The 19,730-nt window shown below is 45.3% G+C and overlaps 1 protein-coding gene across 5 annotated transcripts in view; it reads right to left on the minus strand.

Annotated features, from left to right (window-relative positions):
- ARL15 (ARF like GTPase 15) overlaps positions 1 to 19,730 on the minus strand; it is a 328,495-nt gene that overhangs the window by 161,976 nt on the left and 146,789 nt on the right. For all 5 annotated transcript variants that reach the window (XM_077816839.1, XM_077816840.1, XM_077816837.1 and 2 more), the window contains one exon: positions 14,496 to 14,704. In XM_077816839.1, coding sequence (XP_077672965.1) covers positions 14,496 to 14,704 — 209 coding nt within the window. The remainder of the gene's footprint in view (positions 1 to 14,495; positions 14,705 to 19,730) is intronic.

Raw genomic sequence — 19,730 nt, forward strand, 5'->3', positions numbered from 1 at the left:
CTATGAATAGTTGGGTGGTCTTTCTGAAGGGCTTGGTCCTTTCTAAATAGAAGGCGAGCGCACGCTGAACATCCAGTGAGTGATGCCTCTGTTCCTCCTAACTAGCGTGGAGCTTTGGATAGAAGACTGGGAGAAAAATGTCTTGGCTACTATGAAATTGAGACTACCTTCGGCAGAAAGGAAGGGTGGGGTCAGAGATGTACCTTGTCCTTGAAGAAGAGAGGGTATGGTGGCTGAGAGGTAGGGCCTGGATCTCGGAGACCCTTCTAGCTGATTAGCCACCACGATAGATAAAGCAATGAGCTGGTTGCCAGAGGTTTGAACGGAGGTCCTGTCAATCTTGTTGGTACCAGGTTAAGGTCCCAAGGAGGTAGGCACGGGTGAACTTGTGGGTACAGACACTCCAGCCCTTTCAGGAGTTGGCTACAGATCTGATTTGAGAATATCGACCAGCCACTCACCCGGGGTGAAATGCAGAGATTGTGGTCAGATGGACTCTTACGGATGATACTGCTAAGCTTTCCTGCTTTAACTGAAGTAGGTAATCCAAGAGAAAGGGCAGTGAGGACTCAGCAGGTGAGACCGCCATCTGAAGCAACCAGATCGAGCATCTCCTTCATGTTGCCTGGTACATGGCTCTAGTTGATGGTTTCCTGCTCCCCAAGGGTACCTCCTGCACCTGCTCTGAACATGATTGTTCCATTTGGCTCAGCCACAGAGCTTCCACGCGTCAGGTGAAGAGATTGAGGCTCGGGCAGAGCAAGGGGCTGTGGGCTTGCAAGATCAAGTCCAGGAGCAGAGGCAAGTAGCTCGCTCTGTCTACTGAGAGGTCGAGCAAGGCTGTGAACCATTGCTGGAGAGGCCAAGCCGGCATTCTGAGAATCAGTGGCACTCTGTCCCTCCTGACCTTGGGCAGGACCTTGTGAATAAGAGGAGTGGGAGGGAACGCATATAAGAGTCCTCCCGTCCAGGGGAGGAAAAAGGCATTTGTGAATGAGCCTGGGCTGTGACCTCAAAAAGAGCAGGACTGTTATCTTGTCACAAACAGGCTTACCAGGGGAAATCGCCACTTCAGGAAAATAGTGTTCAAGATGTCTAGGTGAATGGACCACTTGTGATGACTGGAAAAGGATCTGCTGAGATGGTCCGCCAATTCATTCTGTGATCCTGGCAGGTAGGACGCTTTGAGATGAATGGAATGGGCTATACAGAAGACCTATAAACTCAGAGCTTCCTGACATAGGAGAGGAGCAAGTCCCTCCCCACACCAATTGTTTATATCACTGGTGGGTAACCTGCAGGCCACATGTGGCCCATCAGGGTAATCTGATTGTGGGCCACGAGACATTTTGCTGACGTTGACCATCCACAGGCATGGCCCTCTGCAGCTCCCAGTGGCCACAGTTCACCGTTCCCAGCCAATGGAAGCTGGCAGGTCTCAGGGGCATGCTGGCTACCACTTCCCACACCTCCCATTGACTCGGAACAGCGAACCACTGGGGGTTGCGGGGGCCATGCCTACAGACAGTCAACGTCAGCAAAATGTCTCGTGGCCTGCAGATTACCCTGATGGGCTGCAGGTTACCCACCACTGATTTATATAATACATTGTTGTCATGTTGTCCATGAGAACTGATACATTATTGCCCTTCATGTATGCTCAGAAAGCAAGGCAAGCTAAGCACATCGCCCTTAGTTCCCTCACATTGATGTGTAAGTCTAGCTCCTCCGATGACCAGAGGCCTTGAGTTCTGAGGTTCCCCAAATGGGCTCCTCATCCCACATATGAAGTGTCTGTGACTAGGGACAGTGAGGGAGCAGGCCTCAAGAAGGGGACGCCTGCACATACTTTCTCCGGGTCCAGCCACCACTGGAGTGTGGAAACCATTCATGGGGGAAGCAAGACCACCTTGTCCAGAGGATGGTGGCCTGATGTGCGTACACACACACACGAGCCAAAATTGGAGTGGTCTTAGTCTCAGCCTTGTGTGTTGCACCACATAAGTGCACGATGCCATGTGACCCAGAAACTTCAAGCAGGTTCTTGCTGTAGTGATGGGATGCTCCCTTAGACTCTGAGAGCCCTTATCACTCTGAAGCACCTCTCAGGCAGAAAGGACTCTGGCTCGAGTTGATTCCAGGACCACTCTTGTGAATTCTGTTCTCTGGACTAGGGAAGGAGGGGAAAATCAATTTTTGCATATTTATCCTCAGCCCCAGGTCTTGAAAATTTGACTGTATCAGCTTTGTGTGTGTTTCTACCTAGTCCCTGGAATGATGAGCTCTGATCAGCCAGTTGTCCAGGTTATGAGTATACTTGCACCCCTCTCCTCCTCAGGAAGGCTGCCACAACTGTAATGCACTTTGTGAACACCCGTGGGGCTGCTGAGAATCGTAGATACTTCCTGTGTCTCCAGAAAATGGTGATCTGAAAATACAAATCCTTTAAAGTTCAGGATCCAGAGAGTGGGATAATCAAGGCCTTCAGCTTCATGAATCTGTTGAGGTTTTGCAGATCCAAGATAGGCCTGAGGTCACTGTTGGTCTTTGGGATCAGAAAGTAGCGGAAGAGGAACCCTCTGCTCCTTAGCTCCTGTGGGACCTCCTCCACTGCTCCTTTCCATAGGAGTGACTGCACCTCTCCAGAGACACTTCTCATGAGAGACTTCTGGCCCGAGAGGGAGGGGAAGGGAGGATGGGAAATAGGGGAAAGACTGAATTTCAGGATATATCCCACTTCTACCATGTGGAATACCCAATGGTCCCTGGTAATGTTGGTCCATGCACCGTAGAAGTGGGACAACCAGTCTAGAAAGGAGAGTTAGGATCCAAGCACTGTCCTGGTATGCTATCCTCAGGTGTACCCTCAAAAGGTCTGCTTTGGGTCTGATGGAGGTCTTGAGGGGGCAGGTATCTGAGCCAACGAGGAGTGGGGTGGTGAGTGTCTTGTGATACCTATTCTGCCTCCTACTGAAGTCCTGTCTTTGTCGCTGTTGTGGAGGGTAGAACCGGCCCATCAGTTGTGGTTTATAATGCTTCCTTGTGGGGGCTGGTATGTGAAGGCCTAAAAACTTCAAAGTAATACTTGAGCCTTTTAGACTATAAAGTTTTTAGTCAGTTTCCTCCAAGAAAAGGGAGCCCTCCTCAAATGGTAGGTCCTGAATGGTCTGTTGGAACTCATATGGGAGTCCAAAGGCCTGTAGCCAGGAACACCATCTCATAACGACCACTGAGGCCAAGGAATGGGCAACGGCCACGTCCAGGGCCACTTGGAGAGACGCCTTGATAACTCCTCAACTGTGACTGAGAACTCACCCCTGGATTCCAGCGGTAGGAGCTCCCTCAATTTCTCCATGGCTGACAGGAAGATAAGCTGTATCAACTTAAAAGGGCCTGATGGTTAGCTATTTTCACCTAGATCCCCCCGGCCCTGTCTAATATACCTTTCTGCAAAATAAATAAAATTTTTTGGCATCTTTGGCTTACAGAGACAACCTCTGCTGTCCTTGTCTCTCCCTCTCATTCACTGTGAGATGACCAGTGAGCCCGGTAGTGGATGAGTATATAGGAACTCATAATCCTTGGGAGGAATGAAATATTTTCGCTCTGTCCCCTTAGCCATTGGCTGGAGAGATACAAGAGTTTGCCAAAGAGCCTTAATTGGCTGTAGAATTGCCTCATTTAGGGGCAAAGCTACCCGTGACAGTCCTCAGGATGCCAATATGTCCATCAGCGAGTGAGAGGACTCGGCAATCTCTTCCACTTGTATCCCCAGATTTTGGGCCACCCTGCACAGAAGCTCATAATGTGTCCTACAGTTGTCCTGAGTGGGCACCAGGGTGGTTCCAGCCACCGCTTCATCCAGGGAGGAAGATGACAAGGCTTACACTAGCAGTGGCCCCTGTACTGCCTCTTCTGAAGGTGGGTCCTGTGAGGGGGTATCCCATCTCTCGGCACGGATCTTGGCACCAGGAACTGACCCGTCTTCTGAGGTGGATGGCGGGGAAGCTTGACCTTCTGAAGGCGCTGAATATAAATGTCTCAACTGGAAACCGTTGGAGCACCCAAAAGTTCCATATTGGGTCTGATGCATTGGCATCTGCCATTGAGATGGTGGCCACGGTTTTGGTGCCATCTCCTATACCTTGTCCAGTGCTCGGTACCTGTAGCTGGATCGGAGTCTACTCCTTTGTGAAGTACAGGATTCAGCCTCTGAGTCTCATTCAGGAGAATCACTCCTGGGCGACCACGGTGGCACAGTGCCGATCGGCGCCAGCAAGCATGCTCCAATGAGGGAAGAGCAGTGCCACTGTATCGTGTTTTCTTCGACACCAACAATGGTGAGTGGTGATGAGGAGTCGGTGCCATGGTTGTCTTCTTGTGCACCAGGGAAGAATGACAAAACTGGGAATCCTTTGCATTTGGCATGGAGTCTTTTCGCAGCGCCAGGGAGGTGAAGCGCTGCTGTGCCTCTCTCAGCAACACCAGGGCATTCCTGACCGACACTGAGATGGTCAGTGCCGTTTCCCCTTGCAGCTCCAAGCGGGGACAAAGTGCCGCCTCCATCAGGAGGAACTTTAGCCTATTAGCCCAAGGACTAAGAAGGAGAGGTACAAAGTTCTTACAGATACAGCACTGTTCCTGCACATGTTTTTCTCCGAGGCACTTGAGGCAACTATCATGCAGGGTCACTCACCGGCATTGGTTTGTGACACACCGCACACTGTTTGAAGCCCTGGGGTCAAGGCATGCCCTGGAGCCCGGGACCAGCTAGCCCCGCAGAGTAGGGGACCTACTACTATACTAACTACTTAATTGTTGCTCTAACTATTATTTAACATAATAACTATGTACAATTTTATTTACAGAAGTCCACTGAGAAGAACAGTTGCAAGTACAAGAAACGAGCAATGTTTCAGTGACCATCATGGGCGCTAAGAAGAACTGAGCGGGCAGCGGGTCGGCAGGTTCCTATAGACTGCACTATCAGGGCGCCACTCCAAGGGGCGCAGGAGCGACCTGAACAGTACCACACAGGGGAAAACTTTTGGCGATGGTGCACATGTGCGTGTGCACACCTACATTGGAATGGACATGAGCAAGCATTCAAAGAAGAATAAAATGCCATTTCTACATCATTTGAAAGTTTACTCAGAAAGGCTCTTTAGAGTTTCTATTACGTGAACAGTCTGACTATGTACAAAAATAAATCAAATAAAAGGTTCTACCATTCTGCATAAAGGGAATTTAAACCTTCTGAAGCCTTCAGTGATTTACAATAGGCATTATTGGTCAACAGCTGATCTAAATGCATCGCATTTCATATAACTAAAGAACTGACCTAAACGTTTATATGCTCCATTACTTCACATTTTCTACCATGGCATATCTTTGGGTTTGATAACTGGTACAAGGTGACTGGTGCCTTTAAGGAGAGATGGGGCCAACCTCACCAGTACCATAATTGTTGGCTGCTTCCCAGTCTAAGAGGGGGAAATGGGATTAAGGAGAGTCGGGTGATAGCTTAATGGGGACACCCAGACTTTTTAAAAGGATATATCAGTCTAAAAGTGGAATCACATGGAGCAGGCAAGCTCCTGTGGCAGGACCTAAGCCAGGGTCCATAGGAGGTTGGGTATTCTAAGGGAACTAGCCTGGGGGACAGTGCTCTATACAAAGGCAGGGATGGATACAAGGAAGAGAGCGTTGAAGGGGCTGAGAAAAGTACTCCGGGGAATCAGCTTGGGGGCCATGCACTCTCTCCTAGCGCCAGAAAGACTTGCTAAGGCAGCCCAGAAAGGGGCTGGGAACAGCACTCAGCAGGTAGGCTGAAGAGAAACCCCTGAAGAGCAGACGGACCTTTTTGTTTGTTGGGACATTTTTAGTCAAACTTTTGCTAGCCCAGATGGGATTATGTTTTGTTTGTGACTTGGCCAGAGGGTAGGGTGATCAGCTGTCCCGTTTTTGGGGAATTTTTCTTATATAGGTGCCTATTACCCCACACCCCCATCCCATTTTTTCACAGTTATCTGGTCACCCTACCAGAGGGTTGAGCAATATCTCTAGCACAGAAAGGTGTGTGGAAAGCTAAGGAGACCCACCTCGAGAAAAGGAACTGAAGTAGGGTGTGCCTGTAGTGCCACATGCAACCAATAGGGGATGTCAGAGGGCAGCCATGCCCCATGACAGCAACATTCTGAAAGACAGTTAACTGCTCCTCCATAGAACTCTGGTGGATAAAACTGAAGCAATATGGACAATTTCACCAACAACTTCAATATCACAGAAGTCCAGAAAAAGGATAACAGCATGACAAATACTAAAAACTCTTAACACCACAGAACATCCTATTACCTCTGAGCTGCATTACAAAAATCTGAACAGGGAATAACAAAGAACGCTTGTCCTTATTCAAAAATAACAAACACCATAAACATCCTCCCTCACCAATAAGGCTTATGGGGAAAAAAGTATGTTAACTAAATAAACTGCTCTGGAAACATATAGACTGAACTATCCTTCCGTCTACTGTGTTAGGTAACTGTCTTCAATTATTTTAATCTGTAAATGTTTACATTTCCCAATTAAGGCACATTTCCAACACAATTCATTGAAAATTAGTAACAGCTGACCACTATATAACCTATTACTTTAATTTATAATGTTAATGTTTGATATCTTAATTTAACAGATGGGTTCTCTTATGATGTGCTTACTGAACCGTCAAATAAGATTTCATTAAAATTATGTTCTACACAGTATACTGTGTCTTTATATCCACATTACTCAGTTTAGATTGGTTTTAAAAACCGATTAGTAGTTATTTGAAAAATACTAAGATGTCTGTTCCTACCACAGTGGTACCAAAACAAATTACAAATATCTTTGACATTGGGAGATAGAGTAAATAGCATACAAGCAGACAGCTGAACATCCAAAAAGAGGTATTGTTTTTAAAATGTCAACTTAATTTATCATTTATGATGAAATGTCCCATTTTTTATAAAAATTTAGATTTGAAAAAGCCAGGAAGTGAAACAGAGCCACAATTAGCAACTGAGTAAGGGAAAACAGGATTACTTTTATTGGCTATTATCTCATAAAATTTCTCCAGATCTCTTAAATAACTTCAGAATTTAAGGCCCTCCTCCCATGACGGGGACGTAAAACTAATTAGGTATACTTACATTTCAGTACAAGTAAAGAGATCTACTGTGTACTTTTACAAATTCTCATTACACAGTTTTTGAATTAAATTACTCATGGCTTTGCTTTTTAACGCTATGGACATTTACTTTGTGCAATGTTGCTTTTAACTGCAGTGTGTAGAGAAAAATGTTTAATAAAAGGAAACTTAACATGTTGGAAATCTCTAGCAATTGCATCTCCCCAAAGTTAATACAACAAACATCTGTTGCTGAAATTGCTTGGCTCTTGTATAGTTTTGTAAAGAATTTTTGCTGCAGATAAGTATTTGTTCATAATTTCCACCATTCCATTCAATTCTTAAACATTTTGTTTAATTACGCTACAAGTGGTCCTTCTAGGTATAGTACAGAAAGGGAAACTATGCAGTCTACAAGACTCCACATGTCCTTAGAAACCTCAATATATTGCCTTTGCCCTGTGACTTAAATTTAGTGCATAACTGCATTAAGAGCAAGACAAGAGTTTTGCACAAACATTCATATTATTGAACAATTACATTTCCTTTATTTTCAAAAATACAAGTTTAAAATATATTTTAATATGATCCTTTTGAAATCAATAATGATGACCTAATGATAATTCAGCAGCCCATTTCTTTTGTTTTACTTTTTCCAAAATCAGTAATAAAAGTAATGTGAATTCTTTAAGGAAGCAGTTAATCCCTCTGTTTCAATAACTGGATAATTCATTGTGTAATGTCTGCATTTTTTATTCAGTAAGCATAGAACATAAATTTTCTCAGGAACAAGTAACTGTAACTGATAAGCTTTTATGCCTTACTGTCTCCTTAAATTAACCATAATACTCCTTATTCAATTAGTTTTCTATTATTCTTCTGTAAAGTCAACTATTTCAGCAGAGATGGAGTCTATTCAGCCCATTCTCAAGATACAATTCCACAAAGTTTGTATTAGCTGTGTATTTCAAACAAAATTCTTATGTTCACAAGTTTCACACAAAACTCAAAATTAACAGGTAGTCAAAGCTTAATTTAAAAGAAAAATACAAACAGTTATGTTTAAAACATACTGTGCAAAATGTGTCATATTGCAATTCTACTGGAAGTACATCAGGATAAAGTGGTTATTCACCTTTCGTAACAGTTATTCGAGATGTGTTGCTCAAATTCATTCCAATTAGGTGCGTGCGTCGCATGCATAGTCATTGGAAAGTTTTTCCCCTAGCAGCACCCATTAGGTCAGCTGCAGAGAACCCTGGAGTGGCGCCTTCATGGCACTCAATATATGACCCTGCCAACCTGGTGCCTCCTCAGTTCCTTCTTGCTAGTTACTACGACAGAGGGGCGGGTTTGGAACGGATATGAGCAACACATCTCGAAGAACAACAGTTATGAAAGGTGAGTAAACGTTTTTTCTTCTTCGAGTGATTCCAGTTAGGGGATGCCCAAACCTTACCCAGGCGGTGGGGACGGAGTTAAGAAAACGCTGATTGAAGTACACCTCTGCTGAAAGCCACATAGTCTCCGGCATGTCAGATGATGGCATAGTGACAGGTGAAGGTATGCACCAAGGACTATGTTTCTTGGATCGGGACCTGGGCCAAGAACGCTGCTGACGAGGCCTGGGCCCTCGTGGAGTGTGCCGTAAGAGTGGGGGCCGGTACTTTGGCCAGCTCGTAGCACATGCGGATGCACGACGTGATCCAGGAGGATATTCTTTGAGATGAGACCGGGAGCCCTTTCATCCGGTCTGCCACCACTGAACAACTGGTTCGACTTTCTGAACGGCTTAGTGAGCTCATTGTAGGAAGTCAGTGCTCACTGAACATTGAGGGAGTGTAGCCGTAGCCTCTGCTCCTAGTTACTGTCATGAGGCTTAGGGAAAATGTCCTGACTGGTGTGGAAGTGCGACACCACCCTGGGGAGAAAGGCCTGGTGCGGCCTGAGTTGCACCTTATCCCTGTGGAAAACCGTGTAAGGTGGATTAGAGGTGAGGGCCTTTAGCTCTTGAACGTGTACCTGATCAAATGGATTTGGGACTGCACCTGTGTCCTGGTGTGGCCCCTGAGCAGCCAACTGTCATGGTAGAGGTATATTTTCACCTGCTGTCGATGGAGAAAAGCAACCATCACCGACATGCACTTGGTGAACACTCGGGAGGCTGTTCAGAGGCTGAATGGTAGGACAGTGAATTGGTATTGCTTGTGGCTGACCATGAAGCGTAGGAAGTGTCTTGTGTGTTGGATGAATTGCTACGGAAGTACGCGTCCTTCATGCCAAGGACGGCATACCAGTCTCCCAGACCCAGGGAGGGGATAATAATGCCCAGGGAGTCCATGTGGAACTTCAACTTTACCCTGAATTTGTTGAGTCCGTGCAGATCTAGAACGGATCTGAGAGCCTCCTTGGCCTTGGGGATTAAGTATCGGGAGTAGAATCACTTGCTCCTTAGCTCTTGAGGAACCTCCTCCAATGCTCCCATGGCAAGGATTTCTGCACCTCCTGGATAAGGCGTTGCTTGAGAGAGAGATCCCTGGAGAAAGATAGGGAAGGGGGGTGGGAGGGAGGGTAGGAGCAGAACTGGAGAGAGTATCCCACTTCCACCGTGCGGAGGACCCAGTGATCCAAAGTTATTTGGGACCAAGCACAGTAGAAGTGGGACAGACTATTCAAAAAGGACGGAGAAGGATCTGGGAAAGAGGCTGGTGCGCTGTCCTCGGGTGCACCTTCAAAAGCTCTGCTTGGAACCCGATGATGGTTTAGTCAGGCCCTGGCCAGAAGGCGGGGTGGAAGGCTTCCTTCTGCCATTCCTGCCCCTTCTCCTATAAAATTCCTGCCTCTGCCGACGAGGACAGGAGCATTACTGCTGCTGTTGGGGCTTGAAATGCTTGCGTTGGGTTGTCAGGGTGTGCATACCCAAAGATTTCATAGCAGCCCTTGAGTCTTTTAGGCTATGCAGCCGAGAGTCAGTCTGCTCCGTGAACAGGCCTGTCCCATTAAAAGGGGGGTCCTGCATTGTTTGTTGAACCTCAGGCAATAGGCCCGAGGCCTGCAACCATGACGTGTGTCTCATGGCGATACCAGAGGACAAGGTGCACGCTGCCAAATCCGCAGCATCCCGTGAGGCCTGTAAAGAGGTCCGTGCCACTGCCTTGCCCTCCTCCACTACCGATCCAAACTCCTCTCTGGATTCATTTGGCACCAGCTCCTTGAACTTGAGCATTGAGTTCCAGGAGTTGAAGTTATACCGGCTGAGAATTGCCTGCTGATTGGCAATCCTGAGCTGGAGCCCGCCCTCCCCCACCGTGGAGTATACCTTATGTCCGAACAGGTCCAGGCGTTTGGCCTCCTTGGACTTCGGCATTGGGGCTTGTTGCCCCTGCGTCTCCTCCTCGTTTACTGCTGCAACCACCAATGAACAAGGCTGCGGGTGCATAAAAGAGATATTCGTACCCCTCTGATGGCACAAAGTATTTCCTCTCAATACTCTTGGCAGTGGGAGGGATAGAGGCCAGAGTCTGCCAGATGATCCTGATGAGGGGCAGAGCCACCCTCGAAGAACCCTCTGAGTATCTAGATCCCGCATCCGAGTCCGAAGACCAGGATTGGGTCCGCGAAGGCATGGCCGGTGCCGAGCAGCGCCACAAGGCTGGAGCTGCGTGGGGTCACTGAGCAGCGTCGGGACCAGTGCTGGGACTGGGACCTGCCGCACAATGGGAATCAATGTGAGGATCGGCTTCGTGATCAGGAGCACTGGCGCAACCTGGAGCAGTGCTGTGATTGCAAGCAGTGCAGGGACTACCAGCGGTGCCAAGGGCCAGAGCATCATTGGTTTGCCTCGAGACGGTGCTATATGATGTGGTACCGGAGGCTTGGCATGAATACTGGGTGACCTCAGCACTGTAATGGCGATGAGGTCCCTTGCAGCAACAAAGGTATCTGGGGTGGATGGCAGCTCCACCTCCTCAATAATCTGGGCCGGGGAGTCCAACAGCATCGGTCTCAATGGTCCCCCTTGCGGGGCTGAAGTCAATGGTGGTGGCTCCACAGACTTCAGCACTGGGTGCTCCTCACGAGAACACGCCCCATCGGCCGGCTCCAGAGGGGTGGACCTCTGGGACGGAGAGCTGCTCCTCCCTTGCTTCCAGTGCTGCTTCTGCACCAGGGAGTAAGAGCGGTACCGGGTCAATCCTGCCGGTTTCGGTGCCGTGGAGCGATGGTGCCACGGGCCTCTGCCAGAGTCCTTCCATGGTGCCACTTCCACCACTGTTGCCAGGGCACTATACACTGAAGAACTTGGCGCCAGGTCCTGCCACGCCTCCATAAAGAGCTGCTTGAGGTGAAAGTCTCGCTCCTTTTTGGTTCTGGAGTGAAACCCTTTACAAATCCTGCACCAATTGGATTGGTGAGCCTTGCCCAGACACTTTAGACGAGCATTGTGGGGGTTGCCCATTGGCATGGGCTTGGAGCAGGACTTGAGCACATAAGCCCTCCCCAGAAAAAGCAGTCGGGACAGTAAACTTCCCAGCCCAACTGGTAAGTACTAATACGAACTAAAAATTAAACTAACTAATACGTAAAAAGAAAAAAAAGACAAACAAGACTAGGGAAACATGGTAGAACTTGCTAAACAAGATGCCACAGTTCCAACGACTGTCACTGGAGGTAAGAAGGAACTGAGGAGGCACCGGGTCGGCAGTGTCAAATATTGAGGACCATGAAGGCGCCACTCCATGGGGCTCCACAGCCAACCTGACAGGTGCTGCTAGGGGGAAAACTTTCCGATGACTGTATGTGGCGTGTGCACACCTAATTGGAACGGACATGAGCAATCACTCGAAGAACAACTGCTATTGACACCACATGCATCATTATGGAGAACAGAAAGTGAGGGGAGGGAAGTGGGAGGAGAGGGTCCTGAAAAAAAGAAGATGGAGGGCGATTAATATTGGCCCTAATCCCACAATTGGATCTGTGCAGACCCAAAGGCATGCCCACAAATATCCCACTATAGGATGGGATCTGCTTCTGTAACTCTCTGTAAAGCTAAATAATCTGTAAACCAGAGTACAGACATAGCATGAAGAGACTGTGGAAAATGAACAAACATGTCATACCTATAAGCATTATAGACTGAATATTCAAGTAGCCATATTTATAATCAGAAGCTTCAATCAGTACACATCTACACCACACCTTTAAGAAAAAGCTATACTCCACATTGTTTTAAAAAGATACATTTGAAGCATTAGAGTGATTAAAGAAAAAAAGTGGGGGAAAAACCTCTTAACACAGTAGAATCAATTTCCTTTACGTGAAAGGTAAAGTACAGTACCTTAACATCATGTTGTAATGACTGAGAACATAATTTACTACAATACTGAAACAATGTTGATAAAAAAAATCCTACGCACAAAATCTGTATTATAATAAACTGTTAGAGATCAATAGTTGTTCCTTGTTTCTCATCCTTCTTGTAACCATGAGAATCCTCTAACTCAAAACTGAGGCGGGGGAAAGTGATTTTTCTTTCTCTCGTATCTTTAGACGACCACATATTACTTACGGCATGTTTGTGCCGCATTAAAAACCAGGGCCAAGAATTTCAAAAACAAGTGCCTCAAAGTTAGGTTTCAAAATAAACGTGCATGCCTGTTTCAGAACAGTGCTGGCCACCCAGCTGTACCTGGGGACATAGTGACATTTTAAAAACAACAGGGTTTTGGAAATAAATATTGCACTGTTGAACCCAAGGTGCTCAGCACTTTTGAATAATGAAGCAACTTATTTAGCTGCACCTAACATTAGGCAGTCATTATTAAAAATTCTGCCCTGGAATAGGGTTGCCAATTTTGGTTGGATGTATTCCTGGAGGTTTCACCATATAATAATCTTTAATTCCTGGAGACTCCAGGACAATCCTGGAGACTTGGCATCCCTACCCTGAATCATATATACTCTGATTCCATTCTCTCAAATTTTATTCCCGGATCAGCCATTATCTTGCTGCATCTTCTGGGGCTTGTAAGATTGCGTAGCTCAGTTTACCCTTTATGTAACATGGATATACACTAATTCCAATTTCAGAGAATAGAGTAGAGCTTGATTTTTGTATAAATATCAAGTATTTTTGCAGTGCAACCTCAATTGCCTAAGCCTCATTTATTCTCAGCATCTCATCGTAAAAGTGGCATTACATCCCCAGACATTGTTTACATTAAAAACTATACCACTTGTCCGACTCTAACCTAAATAACATTCATATTCTCCATTCCGTTGGCTGAGGAGATGTGTGACATGAGACAGTGTTGGACCAGTACAGGAAGGATGTACGTACTATGCTGCACAAATAGTAGCTGGTGTAGTGTGGATAAAGGGCTTTTGCATTCTGCTTCTTCATCAGTATTTCTTGCAAGTTCATATTATTTTTGAAAAAACGATGTGTAAAAAAAGTAAGATTTTTAATATGACAGCAAAATACCCCAATTATGATACTAAAGCAGTTTTGACTTTACTGTAATGAAAATCATCATTCACAGGACAAATATTCATTTCACATAAAACTTATCATGCAGAGTGCCTTAACGCTTACACAAAGAAGAAGATCGCACAGTTGGTTGCATTTCAGCAGAACTATAAACTCACTCGGTTAAAATTTCGTTCAAAATACATTAAAAAAATTGTAGGAAGTAAAGTAGAGCATCTTGTAAAAAAAACACGCTACTCTCAACACTGCTGCTGTAAGACAGCACACAAGACAACTAAAGCAAACATTTTTCAGTGACTGCTAATAGTACTCAGTGCTGAATTTATTGAATGGAACATTAAAGGATTTTCTGTATGATTACTGCAAGTTAGGCAGGGATATCACATCTTAGATTAGGAAATTCAAAATAGGACTTCAGAATAAGAATTACAACTTGACTCCCATGTCAGTGGATAGCAGATAAGAAAAAAGTATTTACATAAAAGCTACACATGGTTGCAAGCATAATATATAGTTTTAAGCAATGGTGACGACTAAGATAATGGGGTAATGCTAAGGAGGATAAAAACAAAAATCAAGATTAAACTAATAGCTAACAAACAACAAGTAAAACAAAAAACACTCTCCCAGTAGCTTTTGATAAAAGTTAGAAACGTCTTTTCTCCCTTAAGCAAAAGAAGGTGAAAGCAGGAGAAATATATTCATATCCAGTTCTTTTACAGGTTCTGCTCTCCAAGAAGACTAAGAACATTTAGTGTGATCAGCACAAAGTGCACTTGAATAATGATGTGCTTTCTATCGCGGTGTGCAGACAAACAAGATGCTGCCATGTTAACATACCTCTTGTACTGAGCGAGCTGCTGGCTTGTCTTGATGATTGGCCAATATTAAAAATGGCAGAGTACATAACTGTGGGTGCTGAAGAGCAGAATGTAGTTCATTCCTCGCCGTTTCTAGATCATCTTCCGAGGAGGCACTGTCTAATACAAATATTACCCCTTGGGATCCTTGGTAGTAACGACTCCAGTACTTCCTAATAGTGTCAGCCCCTTTCAAAACAATAATGAAAACTAATTAAAAACACGGAAAGTTAAATAGTTCAAAATTTCCTGCCAGATAACCCTACCACTTAGAATGGATTAAAGTAATGGGACAAATTTTGTCTTTACTATACATTCTGTGAAAACCACTGAAATCAAGAACATTTGTCAGTAAGGGCAGAATTTGGTTGCCCTTTCTCTAAAAGTTTCCGCTTAATTAGCTTGCCATCAATCTCTAAACCTGCTTCAGGACCACCGACTCCCACACTGTTCCCTATACCGGAAACCTACTGACCGCTATTCCTACCTACATGCCTCCAGCTTTCATCCAGACCACACCACACAATCCATTGTCTACAGCCAAGCTCTACGATACAAACGCATTTGCTCCAACCCCTCAGACAGAGACAAACACCTACAAGAGCTCTATCAAGCATTCTTACAACTACAATACCCACCTGCTGAAGTGAAGAAACAGACTGACAGAGCCAGAAGAGGACCCAGAAGTCACCTACTACAGGACAGGCCCAACGAAGAAAATAACAGAACGCCACTAGCCATCACCTTCAGCCCCCAACTAAAACCTCTCCAGCGCATCATCAAGGATCTACAACCTATCCTGAAGGACGACCCATCACTCTCACAGATCTTGGGAGACAGGCCAGTCCTTGCCTACAGACAGCCCCCCAACCTGAAGCAAATACTCACCAGCAACCACATACCACACAACAGAACCACTAACCCAGGAACCTATGCTTGCAACAAAGCCCGTTGCCAACTGTGTCCACATATCTATTCAGGGGACACCATCATAGGGCCTAATCACATCAGTCACACTATCAGAGGCTTGTTCACCTGCACATCTACCAATGTGATGTATGCCATCATGTGCCAACAATGCCCCTATGCCATGTGCATTGGTCAAACTGGACAGTCTCTACGTAAAAGAATAAATGGACACAAATCAGACGTCAAGAATTATAACATTCAAAAACCAGTTGGAGAACACTTCAATCTCTCTGGTCACTCGATTACAGACCTAAAAGTGCCAATACTTCAACAAAAACACTTCAAAAACGGACTCCAACAAGAGACTGCTGAATTGGAATTAATTTGCAAACTGGATACAATTAACTTAAGCTTGAATAGAGACTGGGAGTGGGTGTGTCATTACACAAAGTAAAACTATTTTCCCATGTTTATTCCCCCCCATCCCCCACTGTTCCTCAGACGTTCTTGTCAACTGCTGGAAGTGGCCCACCTTGATTATCACTATAAAAGGTTTTTTTCTGCCCCGCTCTCCTGCTGCTAATAGCTCACCTTAAGTGATCACTCTGGTTACAGTGTGTATGGTAACACCCATTATTTCATGTTCTCTACGTATATAAATCTCTCCACTGTATTTTCCACTGCATGCATCCGATGAAGTGAGCTGTAGCCCACGAAAGCTTATGCTCAAATAAATTTGTTAGTCTCTAAGGTGCCACAAGTACTCCTTTTCTTCTTGCAAATACAGACTAACATGGCTGCTACTCTGAAACCTTACAAATAATGGTCCGTCTTCCCATTTTTACTGTTGTCCCACTCGTTCCTCTGACTGCAGCTCCACAGTTTCATCATGTGATGGTGTGTGCTTGGCCCTTTGAGGCTCCCTGCTGGAGGTCTTGTGGTCTTACCACACCCCACCCCAGAAAAGGAGCTGTGAAGGTAGGTCCTCCAGGCCTGCCCAGAAGGGCTGCAGGAAAGCAGCTAATCGGAATGCAGAAGACTCAGTTAAAAGGCGCTGCAGGATCTGAGAAGGTTAGATCCCAGCTGCGACTGGAAGACTGAGGAAGTCCTGGAAGATGGAGAAACATTTCAGGAAAGGAGGGTTGGGGGAGGCCCTGCTCAAGCAGGGAACAGAGAGAACCCAAGAAGGTGATGGGACCAAGTGGGAAGCAGCCTGGGGAATAGCTGCAGCAACCAAGTAAAGGAAGCTGTATGTGGCTGCTGTCTATAGGGTCCCTGGGTTAGGATCCGGAGTAATGGGCAGGCCTGGGTCCATCTGGTCACTGGAGAAGTGGTCTAAGCCACAAGGAGGGGATAAGACACTTCATTAAAAGCCCAAGAAAGGGTCTAGGAGTTTAAACAGGCCCAGGGCTGGGGCTGAAGACCCTGCAGAGGGCCAACCATGCGTTGAACTTTGTTATCCCAGAAGGGGGTTGAACTTCAAGGAGTGAACTGGCTGGAGAGCTGGGACAATAAAAACTGATAACAGCAAAGAGTCTTCTGGGGGCACTGCTCTATACCAGGGCAGGCACAGACTCAGAGCTAGCCAAGAAGGGGCTGAGAACTGAGCCCAGAGACTGGGTACAGAAATTAACAAGGGAACAGGGACAGGCCCTGTTGGACCTTTTACCCCAAAAGGGATTAATCCATCCATTCACCTATTAACTGAGTGACTTAGCCAGAGGGCTGAGCCACCAAAGACCTACCTGACAAGGGAAACAGCCGACAAGGGGCACCATGAGCAAAGTGTGTGTTTGTGCAGGTTTGCACAAAGTCAACAGGAGGCGCTCACGAAAAGTGAGTGTGTCCCGTCCCGTCACACATCTTTACAGTAGAACTTTGATTTTATGAACACCAATCTACAAATGACCAGCTATATGAACATTTTTCCCCAAGGGAGAAAAAAGTGATGATCATGAAGAACAAATCAATGTCCCTTCATATTCCAATGCCTTCAATGCATTGGAAGTCACTTTGCAGAGGGTAGTTTAAAGGACAAGAAGAAAGTGATGCAGCGCACCATACTGCAACTTAAGCACCATACGTACTGTAAATTTTGAGATGTTCAATTGTATGAACTTTTCAAACACAATTAGTTCTTAAACAGGGGTTCTATTGTGCTTGTGTGTTCTCTGTCATTCATTTGTAGACTTAGGAATCTGATTTTCTCATATGTCTGAAGTGCCATGCAACCCTACAGTGGTATTGTGTAAAAATATTTGATTTAAAAATATAAACAAAGCCTACATTTATTTTATAATTATATATTCAGTTAGTGGAATGGTGACATGAAAACAATTCACATAAAAATGTCTGACTCAATTTGCTCTGTCAGCCTGTAAGGCCTCCCAAGAGCTCTGACTCCTCCAGCAGAGCACTACATGATTTGGCCTTCAGCAACAAAACATCAGTCCTGATACCATCTGAGTATGAGTTCTTTGGGGCAGGGACTGTTCCTCCTCATCTGTCTGGGACTATCATTAAAAGGGAATAACAAAAATAGTACAGGGTGCTTGATGAGTCTCAGGAAAAAATAGAAAATGTAGTTCGGGGTGAAAGGGGGGAAATGCTGCTCTTTACATAAAGATAACTATTTTGAGAGGGAAGAAGTGAAACTATTTATACTGACATACTGTGTACACGTGTGCTGGCTATTGGTTTTAAGGAAATCTCTATGTATTTTTGAAACAAACATTAAATTAATTATGCCCAGGCAATGTTCTGAGCAAGGTATAGGACACCGAATAAGGCAACTTAATGTAAGTACAATGGAATATTTTAGAACAGTGTTATATAGCTTTCAAAAGCATCTACCTTAAAACATGTACTTATGTTGTGCACTGCTCAGCAAGACAGGTGTTTTACATTAAGTCAGGGTGAAGAGGTCAACATTTAGAGCACACCTTCCCTAAAAAGGTTCACAGATCCATGTGATCATAGCACTTTTCAAAGTGCAATTACAATACATTCTGCACATAGCCATTAAAAATAAACGCTTCCTAGCACTAATCTGCCTTCTGTTTGTTTGTCCCTCCCTGTTGGTTACTCCAGTCATAACAGTAGTGACAAATATTATTACACACACTTTTCTCAGATCCTTTTCAAAACCCTGAAAACCATATGTTCTTAGGTACAAAAAGGGTGCTACTGTGTAAGTGCTGAATCAAATTAGACCTGACCAGTCTTTTTCTGTGAGAGACCCTTAAGAAATGGTTATTTAAATCTGGACAAAGCAGCCTTTTAATATTTTGAAAAATGTTGCTTAAATTCACTATTAATTCAGCCTCACTTATACACCAACAGTTCAAATACAGTATGATTTTCTATATTTTAGAAACAACTTAGATTGTACAGCATGTTGACGGAAAGTGCAATTATACTGAAACACTATTACTGTTCCACACCAACATCCCATAAATCTCTTCCTCTTTGCTCTGCCTGCAAAGGGTTTCAGTGTTGCTTAGACTCTGCAGCTCTTCCATATGCTCCTCAGTGTCATTTCCAGGTACAGTGAGTTGCCACGGGAATCAGTGCAATCTTTCATCAAGCCAGAGAGTTTGAGACACCAGGAGCAGAGATGACACAGAAACCTGAGACTCTACAGTACATCAACATGGGTTTTACATTACATGCTGGCCTACATTACGCCCTTCCCCACCACCACCTTCTTCAGCCTTTCCTTTCTTGAGTTTATTTCTGGATAAAGATTCCCGAGACTTCTGCTCCCTGGCTTCTTCATACTAACAGGTTGATGTTGGTTTCTCCTAGCATTGCCATTTAGGTGGAACTACTGCAGCTGTGCACTAGGTGTCATAAGGATGAATCAGTAGACTCGTCTCCAGAAGGAAACACTCCGAGGGCATGTCTACATGACAGACTTAAGTCAACTTCAGTTAAGTCGACATCCAGCCGCTGCAGTAAGTTGGGACTGCGTATCTACACCACACTCCTTGTGTCGGTGGGGCTCATCCTCACTAGCAGCACTTGCATCGATGCAGAGAGCAGTGTACCGTGCATAGCTATCCTAACAGTGCAATTCACCATAGGGATTTTTGGGAAGGACTTGCAATGCCTCATGGGACCAAAACATGCTTACAGCGGGGACTGTGAACATAGCTTCAACGTCCCATGATGCCATTTTCTCCCTCCCTCCCCTGATTTCAACTGGAACCCATGATATTTCCTGCCTTTTTTTAAAAGACTGATATAGATGCGCGTATGCCATATCCCAAGAAGCATGGACCCCCGCTTAGCTGTTCGCTATTGT

The sequence above is a fragment of the Eretmochelys imbricata genome, chromosome 5, assembly GCF_965152235.1.
Source record: "Eretmochelys imbricata isolate rEreImb1 chromosome 5, rEreImb1.hap1, whole genome shotgun sequence".
Classification (NCBI taxonomy): Eukaryota; Metazoa; Chordata; order Testudines; family Cheloniidae; genus Eretmochelys; species Eretmochelys imbricata.